The following is a 19,599-nucleotide window of genomic DNA, read 5'->3' as shown; positions in this document are numbered from 1 at the left end:
GTAGTGTAGACATAATCTAACAGAAATAACAGAGAACCAGTGAGGATGAGGTCTAGCCTTTGGTTTTTCCTTAAATGCAGCTTGCTGTATCCCCTCTAACATTCCTCTTTCATCCACCCATTGTCCCCCATTGTCAACAGAGCAATCACATTCTTTGTAGCAGAGCAGAGCAGAGCAGGTATTTTGCTTCCTGCTCTAAAGCAAAGTGTATCATTTCAACTGGAAAGAGAATAAAGCTGCTTTACCTATAACATTGTGGCCAGCTGTAATTTTTCAGATGCCTTCTTCACTCAGAATCTCATGCCGAGGCTCTGTCTTCTTTCCTCCTTTCCTTTCAAATCAGCAAACTAAAATGCACTCAACAAAGAGAACAATAGAGAAAACTGCCCACCCTCCCACCTCTGTTTTCTATCTTGGCTGATTTTGCTTTTATGCTTTCCCTAAAAGTAACATGCCACTCACTTCCGCCTTCTTGTGAGGAGATTCACATGTCCCTTGACATTTCTGCTGATGAGAATTCGAAATTGCCTGAACGAGAAAAGAACTTATACATTTATGCTTGAGACATGAAAAATTAGTGAGTCAAACATCCAACTTCAATGGCCTTGTAATGGAACGAGGAGAACTTTTCACCTCAAATATTTAACCTTACCTTTCTCACTGAAGATAGGAGAAGAAAAGTCCTAGATTCCATGGAAATCATCCATTTTACTGAGTGTTACCGAAAAGGAAGATTATTGGTCCAAAGGATTGGGTCCAAAGTCCTTTGATGTCAATGAGGTTCTGCCAATTAATTTCCTTTGGATGGATAAATGGGGATTTAAATAAATAAATATTTGAATGGAAAAGTCTCTGCTGTCCAGTAAGGAAGTGGTTTAGAAACACAAGTAGGGGAGGACAGGCCCACCTGCATTGGAAATGGGGGATACGCAGGGTCCCAGCTGAGATAGATGGTCTCGGTAGAGTAGAAACGGGAGGGTCACGAAAAGACCCTGGCATGGGGAGAGCATGGAGGGCCCTAGAATGGATGAGGCGAGAACGAAGGGGCACTGGAAGATAAGTATATGGGTGGGGAGGGTTTGCGAGAGGTACACAGTGCCGTGTGGTAGGAACCCTATTGCCTGAGAATTTTAAATAAATAAATAACTAAACTGGGCGATGGAGGAATATCTATGAACTGGGGATGGAGATCCCGCCTCCGCAGTGGTCAACCCCAGTTATAATCACAGTCACAGGGGAAAGCCCTTATGTGAAATAACTTAATTATTTACTCGTGCCCACCCCAGTGATGAGTCCTCTTCCTTGCCAAGGAGGAAAGAAAATATAAACACATAGTTGAGAGAAGTAAGTGAGCATATGAAGTGACGCATCTGGCATGGGGGAGAGGTAGATAGTTGGCGGTCAGGGAAAGGGTCCAGAGTAACCTAGACAAATGGGAGGTTTGGGCCAAAAGACATCTGATGAGGTTCAACAAGGACAAGTGCAGGGTCCTGCCCTTGGGACAGAAGAATCCCAAGCAGTGTTACAGGCTGGGGACCGACTGGCTAAGCAGCAGTTCTGCAGAAAAGGACCTGGAGATTACAGTGGATGAGCAGCTGGAGATGAGTCAACAGTGTGCCTTTGTAGCCAAGAAGGCTAATGGCATATTGGGATGCGTTAGGAGGAGCATTGCCAGCAGATCTAGAGAAGTGATTATTCCCCTTTATTCAGCTCTGGTGAGGCCACATCTGGAGTATTGCATCCAGTTCTGGGGGCCCCACTACAGAAAGGATGTGGACACACTGGAGAGGATCCAGCAGAGGGAAACCAAAATGATGAGGGGGCTGGAGCACATGACCTACGAGGAGAGGCAGAGGGATTTGGGTTTATTTAGACTCCAGAAGAGAAGAGTGAGGGGGGATTTGAGAGCAGCCTTTCGCTCCCTGAAGGGGGGTTCCAAAGAGTCTGGAGAGAGGCTGTTCTCAGGGGGGACAGATGACAGAACAAGGAGCAATGGGCTCAAGTTGCAGGGTGGGAGGTCTAGTTTGGATATTTGGACAAACTATTTCCCTAGGCGGCTGGGGAAGCACTGGGATGGGTTCCCTAGGGAAAAGGTGGAATCTCCATCCCTAGAGGTGTTTAAGTCCCAGCTCGACAACACCCTGTCTGGGATGATTGAGTTGGGGCTGGTCCTGCTTTGGTCAGGGGGCTGGACTCGATGACTCCTGAGGTGTCTTCTGACCCTGGGATTCTAGGATTCTATGGTCAGCCAAGCTCCCTGGGTCGCCTGCAGAAGACATTCCTTCTCTGACATTTTCCCATGAAAATTCATGAGAGAGATCTGTTTCCTTGATATAAGCTGAAGGAAATGCATGTGAGTAAAAGGCTGCCTGGGCCTTATAGTCTAGGGTATGTCTACACTACCCCGCTAGTTTGAACTAGCGGGGTAATGTAGGCATACCATACTTGCTAATGAAGCCCGGGATTTGAATTTCCCGGGCTTCATTAGCATAAGCGGGGAGCCGCCATTTTTAAATCCCCGCTGCTTCGAACCCCGTGCAGCGCGGCTACACGGGGCTCGAACTAGGTAGTTCGGACTAGGTTCCTATTCCGAACTACCGTTACTCCTCGTGAAACTCCTCGTGAAATTCAAATCCCGGGCTTCATTAGCAAGTGCATTAGTTCGAACTAGGAGGGTAGTGTAGACATACCCCTACTGAATAGCTTTCTATACGGTTCCCCACAGGACTCTTGCCAGCAAGCTGAAGGAGTATGGATTGGATAAATGGACTGTAATGTGGATAGAAAGCTGGCTAGATAATTGGGCCCAATGGGTAGTGATCAATGGCTCGATGTGTGGTTGGCGGTCCGTTTCAAGCGGAGTGCCCCAAAGGATCAGTTTGAGGGCCAGTTTTGTTAAACATCTTTATTAATGTCCTGGTTGAGGGGATGAATGAGGTTTTAAGTCCCGGCATGACAAAGCCCTGGCTGGGATGATTGAATTGGGGTTGGTCTTGCTTTGGGCAAGGATCTGGACCTGATGACTCCTGGGGTCTCTGCCAACTCTGAGATTCTAGAATTAGAAGAAATGGAGATGAATCTGTTCACATGATCATGGTGTGAATGAGGAGTGACTGCACTACAGTGAAACAAACTCATTTTCCTCTCACTCAAACTGGTAGAAATCATTATCTCTTTTTCCTGCACCGGAAGCATCTATGTCTGGCCATTATTGCGGAAAAATGGTGTAGTGTACACACGCCCAATGTGAGCCTGGGGTACGTGAACAAGGGAATGCTAAGTGGAATAGAGAGCTCATTTTACCTCCATATTTGGGTCTGTCATGATCGCTTCTTGAATATTGTGTCCAGTTTTGATGTCCCTAATTCAAGGGGAATTTTGATAAACTGGAGAGGGGTTCAGGAGTAGATCCACAAGAATGGTTAAAGAATTTTAAGAAGTGCCTTATAAGAAGAGTTCTTTAATTCAAAATAACTCCTAAAGCAGATCTTTCAGAAAAATTGTCAGTGACGGAGAAACAAATTCACAATGAACCTTGGTGAATTATGACAATTGTTAATTACACTAATCCTTAAACACTTACACCTTGTTTCCAAATTGAATGGGTCTAACTTCCACTTGCAGCCACTGGGGGTACGTCTAGACTACAGGGTTTTGTCGACAGAAGTTTTGTCGACAGATACTGTCGACAAAGCTTCTGTCAACAAAGAGCATCTAGACTACATCCAGTTCTGTCGACAAAGCAAGCTGCTTTGTTGACATAACAGTGTGGACGTAAAGAACAATGTAGATGCAATAATGCCTTCTATTGACAGGACTCTGTCGATAAAAGGTGTTATTCCTCGTAGAATGAGGTTTACATTCGTCGACAAAACTGCTGAGTTTTGTCGACGTTATGTTGACATAACTCAAAGGCAGTGTGGACGCAGGTATAGTTTTGTCGACAAAAGTCCAGTTTTGTCGACAAAACCCTGTAGTCTAGACACACCCTGGGTGATGTTGGACCTCAGTCTGCTAGACCGAAGAGTCCATTTTTTAGTAATTGCTCTTCTTTGATACTTACAAAGTGTCCTCAGGTCCTCCTTCCACCTTCTCTTTGACAAAGTAAATAGATGTAACTCCATGACTGGGTCACAATGAGGCAGTGGTCCTCGAACTCTGACAATGCTTGTGGGAGAAGTGTAGGGCCTGGTCCGGTACACCCGGGCCTCAACGTATCATCCTCTGTCCATCAGGTGACATACAATGGGGACATGAATGCAAATGTTGAAGCCTTTTATAAACCAGCACTCACAGGCCTGAGATAAGTACTTTCCCTACCTGCTGTTCACCTGCAGAGAGGTGCCCCAGGAATCCACAGGGTTCTTCCCATTTGAGCTACTGTACAAGAGGAGAGTGAGGGGACCCCTGGACTTGCTAAGAGATGAGAGGGAGGAGAAGGCCTCCCCTGATGGGGAATTGGTGATGGAGTAGGTACTGGCTTCCCAAGAAATGTTTGCTGAGCTGTTAGGCCTGGCCAGAGAGAACCTGGGCAGGGCCCAAGAGAAGCAGAAGGTCTGGTATGACAGCAAGGCATGGGCCCGCGCCCATTCCTCTGGGGACCAAGAACAAGCTGCAAGCAGCCTGGGATGGACCCTTTAGGGTCATCAAGCACCCGATTGAAGTGAACTGTGTGGTGGAGCTGTCCTCACAGACACGGGGTGTATCATACCAATACGATGAAACCTTACAAGGGCAGGAAGCATTTGGTGCTGGCCATGCATGGAGCTGCCCCAGGGACCAGAGTTGCCCCCTTGCTGTAATTTACTCCCCTGTCTGACCAGCTAACACCTGCCCAGAACACAGAGATCAGAGAGGTACTGCATTCCCGCTCACCTAGCAGTCAACCAGAAAGAGATGGGCGCCCACCACGCCCCGACCCCACCCCCAGCCCTGGCCCTGGCTCTGAACCCACCCCCAGACCTCATGCCAGGACCAAGAAGAAGGCCGAGCCTTGGCCACAGCTGGACCTCATGCTGGGATCGGGGAAAGTATCCATCACCCTCCCCCGCCAAAGATAGGTGGTGAAACCAGGAGCTATGGCCTGACAGACCCCCACCCCCGCACAGGACAGGCAGAGGGTCCAGGAACTACGCCTTGGTCTGGCCACCCTCCCAGGACAAGTGGGGGGGCTGGTTGCCATGGTCTGCCCCCTCATAGGACAGATGGGGGACTGAGCACCACAGCCCTTCCCGCTCCTCCCGTCAGACAGGCGGGGGGTCCAGGAGCCACATCCCCCCCGGCTCCACTTGGAACATTGGCGGGACCATGAATCATGGCCCCCCACCCCAAAGCACATGCGAGGTCCGGGATCCATCTGCCATCCACCCTCCCCCCATCCCAGGGCTGAAAGACACAGCCTGGCTCAGCCCCCTCCCCCTCAAAGAAGACCCCTCAGGACCAGGAATTGCAGATCCACCCCTCCTGGAGATGTCGGAGAGAAGAACGGTGCCACAGCCTACCCCCCTCCCACCCACGGAGGAAACATCAGGACCCAGCGAAGGCCATGATAACCTACGTGTGTATCATCACCACCATCCTGAGAATCCCTTCCAGCACCGGGAGGCAAAAGGCCTTTTCCACCTGCTCCTCCCACCTCATCGTGCTGACCGTTTTCTATGGGACTGTGTTCACTGTCTATGTGGGTCCAATCACCAACATCTCCAAGGTCCTACACAAAATAGTTTCTCTCTGCTACTCCATCCTGACTCTCTTGATTAACCCGGTTATTGACAGCCTGAGAAAGAAGGATGTCAATGAGGCCCTCAGGAAAACTCTTCTCAAACAAGAGGCTTTCAGACACAGGTGTAAAATGTGAAAGGACAAATTTTAGCATAGAGCACAACACAGGTGAACTCGTACCGTTTCTTAGACACAGCTCCTACGAGCCCTTGCAAACACAGCTACGCTTTATTAACCTTTACATTTTCTTTCTTTCTTTCTTTCTTTCTTTCTTTCTTTCTTTCTTTCTTTCTTTCTTTCTTTCTTTCTTTCTTTCTTTCTTTCTTTCTTTCTTTCTTTCTTTCTTTCTTTCTTTCTTTCTTTCTTTCCCCTGTTACTCTGCTACTCCTCCTTCCTACATTTGAGACACATTTCTTTCTGCACCCCATGATACTAATAGAAACATTCCTTCAAAACGGGGGCTGTTTTCCTTACTTTTCGTTAAAACACTCTACTTCATTCATTTGTCATGGAAACGAGTGTTCAGATCCTTCAAGGAGCTTAACATGTTTTGCATATTTCTGGTTCCTTTCCAACCCCACTGAAGCCAATTATTGAAGAAAATGAATCTTCAGTTACGCCTCTAAAAAGTTGGTGAAATGCGTCAAGGCAACAATAAATATTTATATCTCTGTCAATATTCATATCAATGTTGGTGTCTCTGCAGCTGTACGAAATGCAACCATAAGACGTAGGACCACAGGTTTTATCGTTCCTGAGACCAGAATTCCTCTCCCAGCCAATCAAAAAGACAAGCCCAAGTGAAAATGAATAGGAAATGAGCAAGTACACCAGGCAACTTTGCAAATCTTAGCCTAGACGGTGCCACCTGGGCCTCCCTTGCCCCACACAGAAAGACACTAGCTGCAGGATGATATTTGCCACTGGTTTGGCAGAAAAAAAAAGACTAAAATCTCACCGTCTCTCACTGGTGTTTTTGGTCTTTTAGAAAATTTTTGGTCTTTCTTTGTGTGCTTGTTTGTTTGTTTTGCCAGTTTTTATCACAATTTCCCTGCTCTCTGTGACTGATTAGGTGTCCCTTTCTTCCACATCCTCTCACCCCTTCTACTTTTCACAGATGCAGGGAGATGTGGGCTGCAGAGACAGAGGGGACTCGGGTGTCCTGGGGGTCTTGGGTGTCTGGCTTTGTTTGGATGAATCTGAATTATTTTAGATCAAAATGAGTCACTGAAATGAGCTGGCTACTTTTAGCAAAAGCCCTCAAAACATTTCACACACCTCACTTCCCAGGCCCTGGCTTGAAGTGTGTTTCCTATTAGCAATGCTATTAGGTCACAAAACAACACGGACTTAGGTGGTGGCAGGAAAACAGACCATCTGCCCAGCTCTCTGTGGGTGTTTTTACAGCATGTGTTGAAAGTGATGATTGCGTTGAGATTGGTCCCGCTTTGGGCAGGGGGCTGGACTCAATGACTTCTCTTCCAGCCCAGGATTCTAGGGTTCTGTAAATGGGGCCTCTCATTCTTGGGCCTCCTGGACTGGCTAAGATGGAAACCCAACACACAACGGTCCTTGATTGTCAGATTTGGTCTCCCACATCATGTCGAGATGCTAGAGAATATCGAAGTGCCCGGTGGCCCAGATTCTCATCTCCGTTGCACCAGTTCAAATATGGAGTATTTCAACTTTACTCCAGTGGCGTATCCTTTATCTGCCCCAGGCTCACTACCTCAGATGCATCTTTGGTGGAAAAGCAAGGGAAAGTGAGGAGTTACACCCAGGATCAATTTGGACCATGCTACTGGAAACTCACGGCAACTTACTAGCAATATTTCAGAGGATACAAACATAATCCATGCTGTTGTTAATTAATACCCAAAGGTCCTAATTACAAAGCCCCAATGGGATATATTAGAGAAGACAGTTTCAAGTCAATTGAGGACTTCTTGTGCTGTGTTATATATCAGTACATTAAATCCCAAATTCCCCGGCTGTTGCAAACAGGCGAGCTTACTGGGCTTAGAAGAGTCAACTGGACTTTTCACTAAACTAAATCCAGGTGCTTTTGCTACTGTCTAAATGCTGGTTAAAGGTGATGGCTTGGAAGCTTTTGCCCATTTCATTGTGATAACTCCAGGCCCAGAACATATATGAGACCAAAAGGTGAAATGTTGCTCACTCCTATTGGAGTTTGACTTATTCTTCATAGAATCATAGAATCACAGAACACAAAAACTGGAAGGGACCTTGAGAGGGCATCGAATCCAGTCCCCTGCCCTCACAGCCGTTATTTCGAATTAACTTTAATAGTGTCTACACAGGCAAACCGCTATTTCGAAAAAAATTCAAAATACTGGAGCCCTTATTTTGAATTTGGTAAACCTCATTCTACGAGGAGTAACACCAAATTCGAAATAGCTATTTCCAATTAAGTGCTGTTTAGACACTTAATTCAAAATAGGGGGCCTCCAGCCCTTCCCAGGGAGCCCTGGTGGCCACTCTGGGCACAATCAGGAAAACTTACTCTCCTCTCCCCCAACCCTGGGGCCATTAAAGGGGTAGACCCTGGCCACAGTGCCTGTGCCAGCTCCAAGCCTGCCAGCCCAGAGCCAGCAGAGGCCTCCAGGGCCCCTGACCCAGTGGCCCCAAAACAGGAGCCAGCAAGCCACTGGCAGCCAGCTCTCCACAGCTCCCCAGGAGCAGTCTGCCAGCTCCCAGGAGCCTGACAGGGGCTGGAGAAGGTGGGCGCCTTCCTGGTCCAGGATGGAGATCATGGACCTTATTCAGGTTTGGGGGGGATGCCCCCAATGTCCATGATCTCTGCACTAGACTGAAGAATGCGGCCGTCTATGGCAGGATAGCTGCCAGCCTGGCCACCAAAGGCCACATGAGAACCCAGGAGCTTCCCCTCCCCCTTTTTCCCCTTGCTTCCCCCTTCCATCTCCCTTTTCCCAGGTTTCTCCCTCCCTTCTTCCACTCTCTCTCTTCCCCTCTCCCACCTCCTTTTCCCAGTCTCCCCAGAGGTTCCTCCCCCCTCCCAGTTTTGTTCAATAAACCCAGTTTCTATTTTTGAACATACGTGTCTTTTTTTGACATCAGGAAGGGGGGCTAGGGAGGGGTAAATGGAAGGACGTGAGGGAAGAATGGGGAGGATCAGGGAGGCTCTGAGGGCTCCTCGGGGTGGACGCTCTCCCTCAGGGCTTCCTGGATCATGACAGCTCCCCGATGGACACCCTGGATGGCAGCCTGCAGCAAGTGCAGCTGAGCTGATGGCAACAACCCCACGAGACGCACCGGCGTGCCTATGTGGCCGAGTGCTATGGTGTCCCGAGTGCGGGAACTCAGGACACTCCAAGACAGGATTGCTTTGCTGTCCCTCATCGAGGTAGACAAGGAATTGGGGATCCCTGAGAAATGTCTGTCCGGGATGGGGGTAGGGTCCCTTTAAGCACGGAGCTCAGTTAGCCTCAGGCAGCAGCCCCACACACTAAGGCCTAACCTGATGCCCTGCCAGCACTAGTTCCGGCCAGCCTTAACTTCGGTTCAGGGTCCACTCAGTGTGTACACACTATTTCAAAATAGCAAAACGCTATTTCGAAATAGTTTTTGTGTCTAGATGCATTATTTCGAATTAGCTTAATTTGAATTAACTATTTCGAATTAAGTTAATTCGAAATAGTGCTGTAGTGTAGACATACCCTGAATTAGAATTCTGAAAGTCAGAGTGAATTTGTTTAGGGTACAATGTAACTGAGAGAAACGATGGTGCCTTTTCAACCAATAGGATTTAGGCACATAGTTAATTTGGAAATCCCACAAGGTGCCTAAGTACTATTAATTTATGCTAAGACTCATTAAAACAATAGAGCTTAACCCCCTAGCTTCACTCCCATTCTAGGGAAATAGTTTTTCCTAATACCCAACCCAGACCTTACTCTGTGGGGGTAAAAATGAGGCCGATGTGGGTTTTTTGCTTCATGAAGCTCTTTCAATACAGAATACATTCTGCACAGCTGCACAGCTGCTATGGTGCACGTTAGCTGAGTAAATCCGTGTGAGCCAATGAAAACCAGCAAGATGAATACAGAAACCGAAGCTTCCTGCTGAATGTCACTCCTAAAAGGAGGCTGCAAGTGGAGTTGAATGGAAGACCTGTACACACCACCTTTGACTGAGCTCTTGTGCTGAAAAGACCTACACAGACCAACTGTTCCCGCCCCCCTCTGTCTCCTCCCCCCTGCCGTACTAGGGGAATAGTTTCGTTCAGTGGCAGAAGCAAAACCCCAGGAAAGTACCCGTTCATTGGCAAGCAACATCGGAGATTCACCAGGCAGTTTGCTGGGTCACAGCACTCCAGACATGTGTGCATTGATCTTTCCTTGTGCTCAGCAGGGGGCTGTGTGGTTTCTCCCTTCTGCCGTGCACAGTAATGTAATGACATGGCCCATTTGCCTTAGGTAGAATTTTCGAAAGGGGGATTTGCATAGCTTCTTCTGATCTCACTTTCAAAAAAGTATCTTTCAAAAGTGAAAGTAGTCTGGATGTGGTTTTGTCAGAAAAAAAACGCTTTTAAAAAAAATAGGTTCACCCGTTTTTCCGAAAAAGGCACCCAGCTCCAAGAATGTCTCCTTCCTCATGCAGAAGTTGTGGAGACACTGCTGGTCGTCCCACTGCTCCATCACCAGCCAGTTCCACCTGTCGGAACTGGCATCCAGCCTCCAGACCATCTCTCCACAGTGGGATGTGGTTGCAAGGGCCTCGCTCCCCCACACAGGCAGAGGGGCATGTTATTGAGCTTGGGGGTCAAGCTTGTGCAAGGCCATGAAGGCAGCCTGCACAAAGTGCTGCAGAAATTGCAGCATGGCCGTGTGGGGCCATCACGTGCCCATAGGCAGCTCCGGCTCCATGGCAAGGAATGTGCTATGATGTCCAAAGGCAGGACAACCAGAGCATACACTGCAAATGCTTTACCGTCCCTCCAAGAGATAGGCAGCAAAAGCAGAGAAAACGACTGTCCAGGGGGGATCCTTTAAGCACGTATCTCAGCTAGCCTCAGGCAGCAGCACCCAGAAGCAGCTGCTGATCTAACGCCCAGCCTGAACTGGTTCCAGGTGGCCTTAAATGCGATACAGTGTCCAGTCAATGTGGGTGCTATCTTTCAAAATAGAACATCACTATTTTGTTGCTCTTTTGCTGTGTGGCTGTGCTCTTTCAAAATAAGCTTTTCCAGATGTTATCTTCCAGAAAAGCTTATCCCAAAAGAAACTTGCAGCTTTCTTTCTTTCTTTCTTTCTTTCTTTCTTTCTTTCTTTCTTTCTAGCTTAGTGTCATCTGTAAACTTGCTGAGGGTACAATCCATTTCCTCATCTGGGTCATTAATAAAGGTGTTGAACAAAACTGGTCCTAGAACTGTTCCTTGGGGCACTCCAGTAGAAACTGACCTCCAGCCTGACATTGAGCCATTGTTCACTAACTGCTGAGCCCGAACTTCTAGCCAGCTTTCTATCCATCTTAACGTCCATTTATCCAAACCCTAGTCCTGTAACTTGCTGGCAAGAATATTGTGGGAGACCGTATCAAAAGCTTTGCTAAAGTAAAACTATATCACATCCACTGACTTTCCCATGTCCACAGAGCCAGTTACCTCATCATAGAAGCGAATCAGATTGGTCAGGCATAACTGGTCCTTGATGAATCCATGCTGACTATTCTTGATCACTTTCCCCTCTTCCAAGTGCTTCAAAATGGGTTCCTTGAGGGATAGAATCCTTTGTTCAAGTCTCGAAGGCTATGTCTACACTGCGGTGGTTTTCTGGGATACCTCTGGTATCCCGGAAAAACCCCACCTTGTGCAGGGAACGCATTTGCTCTTCCGCTTTTTTTCATGGAAGAGCAGACGTCCTCTTTCAGGGATCCCTTTGTACCTTGTTCTTCAGAAAAGCAGGAAAAGGCAGAAAAGCCTCTTCCAGAAAAGCAATCGGAAAAAGCTATAGTATAGACCTAGCCTCAGTGGGCTGGACTTTGCAAGCCATTGCAGAATAATAAAACCCCATAGAATGGCACACAGAAGATGAAGGGGAAGAAGCAAGTGGAAAAATGACTTTTGCCTCCTGTTGATGGAAGGGATTCACAGGATGGTGAAGATGATGCTGATGTAGGATGTTAATGTTCAGTGGAAAGGAGGCAGAATGAAAATAAGCAGGAAATGTGTCACGGCAGAGCAATTTTATCATTGGGGATAGGTCACAAAGAAAAGGATCAATTTCATTGGGGAAACTAAACATTATCAATGTCACAAAAAACGTTCTATGTCACTACCCAGCAATCCAGTTATCCAAGATCGTGGTGGTAGCTGTTGCTCATAAACTCGGGATAACACAGTGGCTTACACATCAGTAAATACCTCTGCTAAGACCTCCCTGCACTGCCAAATAAGCACATGAATAATATTGTGGGAAATAGCCACTACATAGCAGTGAGACCTGCACGCATCCAGGCCTGTATTGGTGGAGCTGTGGCAGGTCCCTAAGAAGGAAAACTTTCCCAGGAATATGTACATAGGGTGGGAAAGTGCTGATGAGCTACAATGAGCACCAAAGTGAGGACGTTCTTGGTTGAGATCACAATTTAGATCAATCGAAAGAGGATGGGACTTCCATTTCCCCCATCTTGTGCCTGACATGGGATTATCTGGATAACATGCAACAAATGGCCGTGTAATGGGCTTACCCTGTGGTGAGCACCCTACTGCTACCAAGTGGTGCCATGCAGGGTCCTTGCCTACTTGTCCAGTCACCCTCGTAGTCCTGGAACCAAGGCCTGATGAGCCCTGTCCATGGTGCTAGTGAGTCTCTGCTTGTGACTGGTCTTTGGCCACTGGCTCTAGGTCTTACCCAGATCTAGGTTCAGCTCACACTGGGAACTGGCCGTAGTGTCTTCCAAACTGCGTCTTGGCCTGCAGCCAGGCCTGAACCATAAAACCAGTACTACTTAACTGGTTGTTTGCTGCCCCACCCTGACCCAGGGCCTGGACTCATAAACTGCCGCTTGGCTTACCAAACACTGCGTAACTGTTGGCTGCCCTGCCCTGAACAAGGGCCTGGCTTCTCTACAACTGCTATTTGACCTGCAGTCAGATTTGAGGACCTGAACTTCGGTGACTTATAGTGAGTCCATGTGGGCTCCTGCTGACAGGAAATATACAGATGGGTCATTTGGTCTCTTGACTCTATTTGGTTATGAGCCATTGTAATGAAGGGTTTTGCTTTATTACAGTTCATCCACGCCAAGTAACGTTTTGTTGGTGGCAGTGGAATTAAAGAGAGAATGGTAATGGGGGATATGGGTTTGGGCACCTCTTCAGATCAATTCCTCCCTGAGAATAAACATCCCATCACCAGCCAGCCTCCCTACAGTAGAAGTTGTCATTCTATTAATAGATACAAAGTAATGGCCAAACCATTCTTTAGCACGCTATGGCTCATATGTATCTTAGAGAAATAAGCCATTATTTCTGGCTTTATAAAAGTCCTTTATAATTTGGTCTTGTTTAGTCTGCCGAAGAGACAAAGCCCTGGCTGGGATGATTGAGTTGGGTCGGTCCTGCTTTGGGCAAGGGGCTGGACTCAATGACTCCTGCGGTCTCTGCCAGCCCTGGGATTCTAGGATTCTCAAGGAAAAACGATCAGTCCTTGACTACAGGATTTTGAAGTCCCGCAACAGCTATTTTCTCCATGTTTGATTGGGGATGGGATCTGTGTACCTCTGCCCGCTCCCAAAATTCAGTCACTGTCTGCATTTACATTTTACAAGACAACCATCCACTGCCCATTTGCTTTTGCCACATCCACAGCAGATACCCTCACACTGTGGGAGAAGGACCCTTCCTTCTCTGAGCAGACACCAGAACAATGGGAGCAAATTAGACCATAAGGTATTGATGGAGAATAGAAAGTTTAGGTGCCCATGTCTCCTTGACAATCAAAGGGTATGTCTACACTACCCTCCTAGTTCGAACTAGTGGGGTAATGTAGGCATACCGCACTTTCAAATGAAGCCCGGGATTTGAATTTCCCGAGCTTCATTTGCATAAGCGGGGAGCCGCCATTTTTAAAACCCCGCTGGTTCGAACCCCGTGCAGCGCGGCTACATGGAGCTCGAACTAGGTAGTTCGAACTAGGCTTCCGAACGAGGTGTACCGGTAGTTCGGAATAGGAAGCCTAGTTCGAACTACCTAGTTTGTGCCCCGTGTAGCCGCGCTGCACGGGGTTCGAACCAGCGGGGTTTTAAAAATGGCGGCTCCCCGCTTATGCAAATGAAGCCCGGGAAATTCAAATCCCGGGCTTCATTTGCAAGTGCGGTATGCCTACATTACCCCACTAGTTCGAACTAGGAGGGTAGTGTAGACATACCCAAAGATAGTTGTGTGCGTAACTCCCTTTGGTTCCTTTTCAAATCACAGCAAACACCAACAGGGATATAAAAAAATGTTCATGTGGCGGCTTAGGGGTCTTTGTGGGCTGTATTTGGAGTTCCAAGTGCAGAGAGCAAACAGATCTGGAGGCTTTAGCAACGAATCTTTTAACTTAGGAGCATTTAATTTTTATCTTTCTAAGCAACAGAATTGACATTTGTTCCTTTTTCTGTTATTCTAGCAGATCCACGCATCTAATTCACCTGGAGAATAGCGCTCTCTGTTGAAATCACAAGTACTGCCTTCGATAATTGCCTTAATAAATGAGACATTCCCTTGTTTCTATGTTCTGGCTTTCGGGTGAACGGTTCTCCTGCCTCTGTTATTTTCCCTTTGGAATCAGTTGTTTTCCGTGACGTACCCTCTGAGATTAATAAGAAGAGTTTCCTTGTTCCATTCTGCCTGTCTAAAAATAAATATGAAATTTCCTCTATGCAATAATTTCACATTCCCAATAGCAGAAATTTCCAGGGATGTGACATCATCCCCTATGGAGGAGAAATGACCAATCAGGAGACACCTTCATTTTTTACATAAGAACAGAAAAACGGCCATACTGGGTCAGACCAAAGGTTCGCCCAGCCCAGTGTCCTGTCTGCCGACAGTGGCCAATGCCAGGCGCCCCACAGGGAGGGGACACAACAGGTAATGATCAAGCAATCTCTCTCCTGCCATCCATCTCCACCCTCTGACAAACAGAGGCTGGGGACACCATTCCTTACCCATCCTGGATAATAGCCATTCATGGACTTAACCTCCATGAATTTACCTAGTTCTTTTTTAAACCTTGTTAAAATCCTAGCCTTCACAACCTCCTCAGGCAAGGAGTTCCACAGGTTGACTGTGTGCTGTGTGAAGAAGAACTTCCTTTTATTTGTTTTAAACCTGCTGCCTATTATTTCATTTAGTGGCACCTAAATTTTATGTTATGGGAACAAGCAAATAACTTTTCCTTATTCACTTTCTCCACACCACTCGTGGTTTTATAGACCTCTATCATATCCCCCCTTAGTATGCTCTTTTCCAAGCTGAAAAGTCCTAGTCTCTTTAATCTCTCCTCTTAAGGGACCCATTCCAAATCCCTCATCATTTTTGTTGCCCTTTTCTGAACCTTTTCTAATGCCAGTATATCATTTTTGAGATGAGGAGACCACATCTGTATGCAGTATTCAAGATGTGAGCGTACCACTTTTAAAAGAGAATAACAGCAACAGACACCCAGAAACACTGTGCCATACAGACATGCAGGCAGGAATCCAACACTCAGTTTCCTGAGACAACCGGACAGAATCCACAGTAGTAGCGCTTGGAAAATGCAGCGCCAAGATTCCAGTCTTGCCTCAGGAAATCTGAAGGAAGGGCTCGAATCAGTGTGAAACTGGCAAGAGAACATCAGCGTGAAAGGTAAATCAGCTGAGGTACAATAAATGTAGAAAACAGCACATGCTCAGGTATGTACCTTGTCAGAAAGAATAGGGTTGCTGGTTCAACCCCTGGGAAAAGAAAGGGAAGACGGATGGGAAGTTAGATGGGTTATAGAAAAACATGCCTAATGGGACTCAGATTTAGAATTTAGGAACTGGCAACGTGGCTCAGACCAAAGGTCCATCCAGTCCAGTGTCCTGTCTGCCGACAGTAGCCAATGCCAGGTGCCCCAGAGGAGGGGAACACAACAGGGAATCATCATGTGATCCCTCCCCTGTCACCCATTTCCAGAAAAACAGAGGCTAGGGACACCATTCCTACCCATCCTGGCTAATAGCCACTGTAGTAAGTTGAGGGTCAGTAACATGGAGTCAGCAGGCCTGAATAGAGGCTTGTAACATGAAAACAGCAACAGGCCTGCAATCTAGTGAGTAAGACTTTGGTTCAGTAACAGGAGCCAAGAAAGAGGCCCTACTGATAACTGTGTGATTGTGTAAGTTAGGTCGAGCAGGGAAGGACACAGGAAAGCACCAAGTACAGACTGTAAGCCAATGGGGAGTAACGGAACATCTTAAGGTATGTCCCGGTACAAAGACTCCCTAAAAACTAACACACATACGGACCTAGGTTCAGGACCAGGTCGAGATTGACTGCATGAAGGATAGTAAGTGAGCCCCCCTTCCATAAGGTGAGGGGTGGTAACTAGGCAACAGAGGGTGGTAACCTGGTACGTAAAGAAATGATGTACGTTGTTTGTACCTGTCTATAAAAGGACACCACAGAGGGTGCTCTCTGGCCGACCTTCAGGGGGGGCGCTCTAGGTGCTTGAACGGCAGGTGTCATTGCCTAAATTTACAGAATGCACAGTAGCTTAACTTTGACTAACTGCTGTTAATATCTGTTCTATGGCAATAGGCCTGCCCGGTGTTGGTACCTTGTCAACGCGGGCCATAGTGCCCAGTGGTGTAACATTGTACTGATCTCTGTTACCAACTGGTAGAGCTTCACATTTGACAATAAACCTGCTCAATTGATTTCAAACCTTGCCTGCATCTGTCGTTTCCAGGGCCTCTCAGAGATCTCCTGTGTTGACCTGAGTGCACTGGGTCTAACACTCTAGATAAAGGGAGCACCGATTGTTACACACGCAGCAGAAAATTTCTCATCACCGACAGAGTAGAGGTCCTGCCAAGAGTGCACCAGGATGACCCTGACCAGACGACGCTAACGCTGACAGTTTAGACCACCGAAGGTACCGAGGTACAAGACACCGAGGTACGACAGCCACTGATGGACCTAACTTCCATGGATTTGTGTAGTTCATTTTCTCCTTGTGCGTGTTTCATTTTACACAAGACTGTTTTTGTCCTCAGATATGAGTTTTATTGCTTGTAATTTTTTTTTTAAATCAGCTCTCATCTGTTTGTGTGTTTATCTGGGTATATATTTTTCTGCTCCAGTTTAAATTGCACTGGTATCAGTGTGCCATGGTCCCTCCCATGGTACACATAGTCAAAAGGACACCTCATACATCAGTGGCTGAAGTGATCGAAGATGGGCTATCTCGAGATGTGTGTAGGGTGTAAGTAAGCAAGAGATTTCAGACAACCGATTCTTTAACAGCAAGAATCTGCTACCTCTCTTTCACATGGATATTTTTTGGGTTAAAATGTTATTTGGAGAAATAAGCAATCTCTCATTTTCTCTCTGTCTTCTCATCCTATCTGTAGTTCTCTGTCTTCTTTCTCCAGTTTTTTCAAATTTTTCAGCACACACACCCCTTTCCCCCCCTTCTTTCTCATTTCTCTCTTGTTGAGTTTTTTCCCCACATATCCATTTTTTAAAACAAAAGCTTGGATTCTGATCTTAGATGCATTACTTTAAACCCACGCAAAGCTGATAAAAGTTACCCGGCTGTGGCTGAGATCCAATTAACAGTCTGTGGTGTGCATTTAGGTTTTTTGATGTGCCTTCGTCTTGTTCTAGGAGGCACCTCTCATGTGGTGGAAATTTTTCCTTGAATCTGCTATGGCAGAGAACAGAGGGAAAGATCTTCCCACAGAGCAGAGCCTCGTTGGTGTTACACTGTGTATCTATACTGCATCTGGGCACTGTCATTCGGGGCACCGACAGAGCCAAAGGCGTTATCTCTCCTTGACCTATTCTGCTAAAAGTAGAATTGTAGCCACAGCAGCACAGATTAGCTGCCTGTGAATGATCCCCATTGCAGAAGGAAGGTACATACACATGGGTGTCTAATCTGCTGTCCAGTTTTCCTGATAATTTTATCCTGTAAGCTTGATCAGTCCTAGAGCATGAAGGTCTAACCGAGTTTGGTATTATGCCTCCCAACTGCAGAGTAGATGAACCAGTGGTTGATCTACAAATCTCTCTCTTTTCCCAATTACTGGTTATCTGTTATGTCCTCTGTCATGACACTGGTATGATAATCCCGCCCTCGAAATCTTCACTTCTGTAATCCAATGGGGTTCCACACTCTTGGTTCAAGGTTATTGGAAGCTCCATCACTTAATGAGATACGTCTTCATCAGCTTATTAGCATCATCATTTTCCCATCGGTGAACTGCAATGCCGTAAGGGTTCCTACGCCAGGTCTCCACTAGAGTAAGTAACACAAGGTCCTGGCTGGGGGCACCCCATCAATATTTAACGGTTCTCTTTTCTTAGATCCATATTATGGAGATGGCGGAAAGAAGAAACCAAACACCCATCACCGAATTCATTCTCTTAGGATTTGGGAATGGCCCTGAACTGCAGCCCCTCCTCTTCCTGCTGTTTCTGATGATCTACTTTGCCACCGTGGCTGGGAATATTCTTATTGTTCTACTAGTGGTGGCTGATCGGCACCTTCACACCCCCATGTACTACTTCCTGGGCAACTTGTCTTGCTTGGAGACTTGCTATGCATCAACTATCCTGCCCAGAATGCTGGCCAGTCTCCTGACTGGGGACAGGACCATCTCTGTTAAGGGCTGCCTGGTGCAACTCTGTATCTTTGGTATCATGGCAGCGATAGAAAATCTGCTGCTCATGGCCATGTCGTACGACCGGTATCTAGCCATATGCCACCCCCTCCGCTACGCTGCCCTCATGAACGGCCGGGTGTGTGGCCAGCTCGTGGCAGGGGCCTGGATCAGCAGTTTTCTGTTCTGCACCATGGTCAATATTTTCTTGTTTCAATTAACATTCTGTGATTCCAACGAAATTGACCATTTCTTCTGTGATTTTACACCTGTCGTAAAGGTGTCCTGTAGTGACACCCGGTCAGTGCAACTGGTGACATTTATTATCTCTGCCATAGTGACCCTGGTACCCTGTCTCCTGACCCTGACGTCCTACGTTTGCATCATCGCCACCATCCTGAGAATCCCTTCCACTAGAGGGAGGCAAAAGGCCTTTTCCACCTGCTCCTCCCACCTCATCGTGGTAATAATTTTCTATGGGACTCTCATTGCTGTCTATGTGGCTCCAACAACCAACACTCCCAAGGTCCTACATAAACTATTCTCTGTCTTCTACACAGTCCTAACTCCCCTTATCAATCCCATCATCTACAGCCTGAGAAACAAGGAGGTCAAAGAGTCCCTGAGAAAAGCTCTTCTGAAACTGGCTGCTGTCAGAAACAGGCACAGAAGGTGAAGGGACACGATTTAGTACACAGTAAAATAGATATAATGGAGAGGAGGAGTGCTGATCAGCATCCGGTGATTGAGGGATTATGCTTAGGTAGCAAGCAAGGGTGTTGGCCATGAGAGCAGGAGAACCAATCGAGATAGAGAGTTAAAATTTGAATTGGATAGAGGATCCTTGCCTCCTTTTTTTTTCGTGTGGGAGAGAAAAACCAGGAGTTGAGAGACACGGAATAGTTTAAACCCAGGCAGGCTTACCATGACCCAAGGGAGTGAACTGAACAAAGAGAACAAAACTGGAAGTAAGGAAAAGTAAATCCAATAGTGTTC

General features: G+C 46.9%; 1 protein-coding gene across 1 annotated transcript; it reads left to right on the top strand.

The window, feature by feature from the left end:
- Positions 1 to 18,313: 18,313 nt before the first annotated feature.
- On the top strand, positions 18,314 to 19,279 carry LOC102454747 (olfactory receptor 5V1-like). Its single transcript, XM_006133405.4, has one exon. The coding sequence runs from the start codon at positions 18,317 to 18,319 to the stop codon at positions 19,277 to 19,279; it is 963 nt and encodes a 320-aa protein (XP_006133467.4). The 5' UTR covers positions 18,314 to 18,316.
- Positions 19,280 to 19,599: the final 320 nt, after the last annotated feature.

This window comes from Pelodiscus sinensis, chromosome 30 (genome assembly GCF_052426305.1).
Source record: "Pelodiscus sinensis isolate ZL-2025 chromosome 30, ASM5242630v1, whole genome shotgun sequence".
Lineage (NCBI taxonomy): Eukaryota > Metazoa > Chordata > Testudines > Trionychidae > Pelodiscus > Pelodiscus sinensis.
The sequence above is the reverse complement of the archived record's forward strand: the minus strand, read 5'-3'. Positions and strand labels throughout refer to the sequence as shown.